Genomic DNA, 5,314 nt, shown 5'->3' on the forward strand with positions numbered 1-5,314 from the left:
GGCGAAGCTAGCATTTGAATAACGGGTTTGGTCGAACCCAGTAGCTTTTGTTCAAATAATATATTTGTCTAAAGAAATTTATTAAATATGTACAAATTATTAATTTTGAACCTAATAACTTAAAAAGACTAAAAAATCATGAAAAAAATCATTATTATGGACCCGAGGGAGTATTATGTAATGACTACGGTTTCCCGTTTTGGTTATTTTGGTTTACTTCACTATAAAATAAAGTAAACAGACCAAATTAAAAGTGAGATAAATTCTCACAACTTTATATAAGCTTTGACCAAACACATTTTAATAATTCCTTGGTCTGTAATGAGACAAAGACTCATTGACTTGGAAATCTTTCTGATTCTACGCCCCATTTTACACGCAAGTCTTGTACTCATGATTTACTATAATATAAAACTATACCCTGCACCAACTAATTTCATCCATCAAAAACAAAAATAATCCAACTCAAAATGATGGTTCCCAAATTATTTTCTTTACTTAATATTTTCGCTCTTTTCTACCTCTTCACAGTTACTTTTGCTTCCACTGAGGAAGCAACTGCCCTCCTAAAATGGAAATCAACTTTCCAAAACCAGAACAATTCCCTTTTGGCTTCATGGAAACTAAGTCGTAATGCATGCAAGGATTGGTATGGAGTTGTATGCTTTAATGGCAAGGTAAACAGATTGAATATAACAAATGCTAGTATTATTGGTACACTCTATGATTTTCCATTTTCATCTCTCCCTTTTCTTGAATATGTTGATCTTAGCATGAACCAGCTCTTTGGTACCATCCCACTTGAAATTGTTAAACTCAGTAATCTTGTCTATCTTGACTTGTCGTCCAATCAGATTTCAGGACCAATCCCACCACAAATCGGCTCATTAGCCAAGCTTGAGACCCTGCGCATCATTGATAACTATTTAAATGGTTCCATTCCAGGAGAAATAGGTTGTCTAATGTCTCTTAATAATCTAGCTCTGGGTAATAACTCTCTTAGTGGTTCTATTCCTAGATCTTTGGGGAATTTGGGCAACTTGACCTATTTGTCTCTTCGTGAGAATCACTTTTCTGGTTCCATTCCTAAAGAAATAGGATATCTAAGGTCTCTTACTGTGCTATCTTTGTCTACTAACTTTTTTAGTGGTCCTATTCCTGCTTCATTGGGGAATTTGACCAAATTGTCTATCTTGTATCTTTATACCAATCATCTTTCCGGCCCCATTCCTGAAGAAATAGGTAACCTAAGGTCTCTTACTGAGCTGGGTTTGAGTAATAATAATCTAGATGGTTCTATTCCTGGTTCATTGGGGAATTTGAATAGCTTGTCTGGTTTGTTTCTTTTTGAGAATCGCCTTTCTGGCCCCATTCCTGAAGAAATAAGTAACCTAAGGACTCTTACTATGCTTGAGTTGAATAGTAACACTCTAAATGGTTCAATTCCTAGATCATTGGGGAATTTGAACAACTTGTCTGTTTTGTTTCTTTATGAGAATTGCCTTTCTGGCCCCATACCTGAAGAAATAGGTAACCTAAGGTCTCTTACTATGCTAGATTTGAGTAATAACACTCTAAATGGTTCAATTCCTACATCAATGGGGAATTTGATCAACTTGTCTATGTTGTATTTTTATAAGAATCGCCTTTCTGGCTCCATCCCTTCAGAAATAGGTTACTTAAGGTCTCTTAATAAGCTAGTTTTGAGTTCTAACTTTCTTAATGGTTCTATTCCTTCTTCATTAGGGAATTTGAATAACTTGACCTTATTATCTCTGTTTGAGAATCACCTTTCTGGCTCCATTCCTAAAGAAATAGGTTACCTATCGTCTCTTGATGTACTAGATTTGGGTATTAACTTTCTTAATGGTTCAATTCCTGATTCATTGGGGAATTTGAGAAACTTGCAAATTCTATTTCTCAATGGAAACAATCTCACTGAGGAAATTCCTTCATCTATTTGCAATTTGACATTATTGAAAAATTTGTATTTGAAGAGAAACAATATTAAGGGAAAAATTCTGCAATGCTTAAGTAATATCAGTGGCCTTTATACTTTGATGATGTCACAAAATAGTCTTAGTGGAGAGATTCCTTTGTCTATTTGCAATTTAACATCACTACAAATTCTAGATTTGGGTAGAAACAACCTGAAGGGAGAAATTCCGCAATGTTTTGGCAATATGAGTGATTATCTTGAAGTTTTAGATATGCATCACAACAATCTTTCTGGGACACTTCCAACAACTTTTAACACTAGAAGTATAATCAGAAGCTTCAACTTGCGTGGCAATGAACTAGAGGGAGAAATCCCTCGATCTTTGGCTAATTGCAAAGAGTTGCAAGTTCTTGATTTAGGAGATAATCACCTCAACGACACATCTCCGTTGTGGTTGGGAACTCTGCCGAAGCTACAAGTTTTAAGCTTGAGATCAAATAAATTGCATGGACCCATCAAAACATCAAGAATTGAGAATATGTTTCCTAAGCTTCGAATCTTAGATCTTTCTTACAATGCCTTCACGAATAACTTACCGACGAGTCTGTTTCAACATTTGAAAGCCATGAGGACAATTGATCAAACAATAGAAGCACCAAGATATCTTGGAGACGGATATTACAAAGATTCCATAACAGTTGCAACCAAGGGATTGGAGCTTGAACTTGTTAGAATTTTGACAGTTTACACCGCTATTGATCTTTCAAGTAACAAATTTGAAGGATATATTCCAAGTATTATGGGAGATCTTATTGCACTTCGTGTTTTGAATTTATCTCATAATTGGTTGCAAGGTCGCATACCACCCTCACTAGGAGATTTATCTTTGGTTGAATCATTGGACCTTTCAGTTAACCAGCTAGTTGGAAAGATACCAGAACAACTTGCTTCCCAGATCACATCTCTCGAAGTCTTAAATCTTTCCTATAATCATCTCGAAGGGTGCATCCCTCAAGGACCTCAGTTTGCAACATTTCAGAAGAATTCGTATGAAGGCAATGATGGATTACGTGGATTTCCGATTTCAAAAGGTTGTGGCAATGATAAGGTATCAGAGACAAATAATAATGCATGTGCGCTAGTTGATCAAGAAAGCAATTATGAATTTCTCAATGATTTCTGGAAAGCTGCTCTTATGGGATATGGAAGTGGACTAATTATTGGATTATCCATTGCATATTTCATGCTTTCAGCTCGAACTCCCAATTGGCTTTCTTGGATTGTCGAAGAACTAGAACACAAAATTACCATGAGAAGGCGCAAGAAGCAGCGAGCCCGTCAAAGGCACAACAGAAGATGAAATTATTTGCTTCTAGAGGAGTTAAAAGTTAAGGTATTGAAGTTAAAGTCTACATTGATCGTTTGTTTATTGCATCTATCAACATCTTAGTTTTCATAATTTTCTAATATCAGTAATTAACCGATTTCTCTATATTGCATATTTTTCTTTCTAATAATTATTTTAATTTTTTTTATTCAATTAGTAGAAGAAATTGAAATAGAATAAGTTGGCTGTACAAAGTATAATATAGTTTGACTCACTAATTTGATTTTCAAATTTTCAGATGTCAAGGATTAGATCGAAGATGTTGGCGTAATGGTTATGGTTATGTCTGTCATATGTGTTTACATTTGTTTTTTCTTTTCTTTTCCTAACTTGGCAATGTTTGTATTGATCTATCTGAACTTAATCAGCTATATATAGGTTTCTTCAAGATTCATATTTTCAACTTGGAATGTCTCGTTATGTCCAGATTTGCCTTAGATTGAACACATCAAAGAATAAAGCACTCTTATCGTCATATACAAAAGGAAATCATACTACCCAAAGTATAATATAAAGAGAGACAAAGACTCATTCACCTCGAAGTCATTGTGATGATTTACTACAATATAAATATAATAAAGTATCATTCTTTTTGGAACAAACTAACAATAAAAGTGTGGATTAACGCTTCATTTCTATTTCTATAGTCGATGATCATAGAAGCCCCTTTACCATTCTCTATAAATGGGCTATTCTATTTGTATAGATAGGGTGGAGGGGCGGAACAGTCACTTCTTGAATCACCAAATATTCCTAACCGAATACATTCTCAAGGTTAGAAATCAACAAAACCGGGAAGGTTTGGCACCTCGATTTCGGCTCTTGTCCATCTAGGTTTGTAGTATGTTCTAAGGGTTGGGCTGTTCACCCATTAAAGCGGTACGTGAGCTTGGTTCAGGACGTTGTGAGACAGTTCGGTCCATATCCGGTGTGGGCGTTAGAGCATTATCATTTGATGATGCCATGTGAATCACTAGAAATATGCGTAGTATATGGCTAACCCAATAATGAAAGTTTCGTAAGGGGACTCGACCAGACTACCATGAGACAAGATCTTCTTTCTATAGAGCATTACCCTTCTTCACTTACACGATATTGCTGGATCGCGCTTTCGCCCAATGTCCAAGATTGCCTACTGCTGCCCCCCGTGGGAGTCCGGGCCGTGTCTCAGTGTGGCTGATCATCCGAAAAGATCAGCTAAGCATCATTCATAAATTAAAACTGAGCGAGGAGTAAAAACTTTACTTTATTAGTACTTTTATCTTTCTTTGGTGGAGCAACACAAAAAAGGTCTTTTTTGCATATATAGTAGTAGTTAAAAACAGTAGAAAGAAGACTGAATGGATAACTAATACATGACCCCTTGAAGTTAGAGTGAAGACAACGTTCACTTAATGAGCAGTAACATAAATGAGTGCTCAATGTGTGTACATGAGGTTGTTTTCTATCATATGAAAAATGAAAAATGTATTGTCTGCTTTGGGGCCTAGACGCACACGGATTTGTCTTTCGGGCTACATCATATCGAACCCAAATTAAAAGCGCACATACCATATTAGGTTGTACTCCCTTTATGTGTGTCGTTATTGGGTTGAGTGGAGATGAAAAAAATGAAAAATTGCCCTGGTTGGTGTAGACTGCCAATTAAATAAGTCATTTTTGAATCATTAATCAGCATTCTTGATAATCTCATGCACTACTTTGTTGTTGGAGTACCATGCGTTGTAGCTTTCCATTATGTTTCGCTTCTTTTGTTTTTTGTTCTTTATATTCATCTTCAATGTGATTTATTTTCCACTAAATTTCTTATCCCTCTTTCATGTAAAGCTCAAAAATATAGTATTGTTCTTGAAACCAAGTACTAAACATGACAACTTTTCATAGTACCTTCCTTTTTTTCATACTTCTTTTTTCACTTCCATTAAGAATCACATCATCAGCAAAAACTCAAGCTGAAGCTCTTGTACATTTCCAAACTCGGAAACTTC

The 5,314-nt window shown here is 35.5% G+C and overlaps 1 protein-coding gene across 2 annotated transcripts; it reads left to right on the forward strand.

Annotated features, from left to right (window-relative positions):
* Positions 1–361: 361 nt before the first annotated feature.
* Positions 362–3,729, forward strand: LOC104225799 (receptor-like protein Cf-9 homolog). Of its 2 annotated transcripts, XR_011402984.1 has the most exons (3): positions 362–3,047; positions 3,193–3,332; positions 3,565–3,729. XR_011402984.1 is itself a non-coding variant. In XM_070160332.1 (2 exons), the coding sequence occupies exon 1, from the start codon at positions 471–473 to the stop codon at positions 3,297–3,299; it is 2,829 nt and encodes a 942-aa protein (XP_070016433.1). In that variant the 5' UTR covers positions 365–470; the 3' UTR covers positions 3,300–3,332; positions 3,565–3,729. The 2 variants fall into 2 exon arrangements, 1 of the variants encoding a protein (XP_070016433.1); XM_070160332.1 differs by having other exon boundaries at positions 365–3,332.
* Positions 3,730–5,314: the final 1,585 nt, after the last annotated feature.

Source organism: Nicotiana sylvestris, chromosome 10, assembly GCF_000393655.2.
Source record: "Nicotiana sylvestris chromosome 10, ASM39365v2, whole genome shotgun sequence".
In the NCBI taxonomy this organism is placed as follows: Eukaryota; Viridiplantae; Streptophyta; class Magnoliopsida; order Solanales; family Solanaceae; genus Nicotiana; species Nicotiana sylvestris.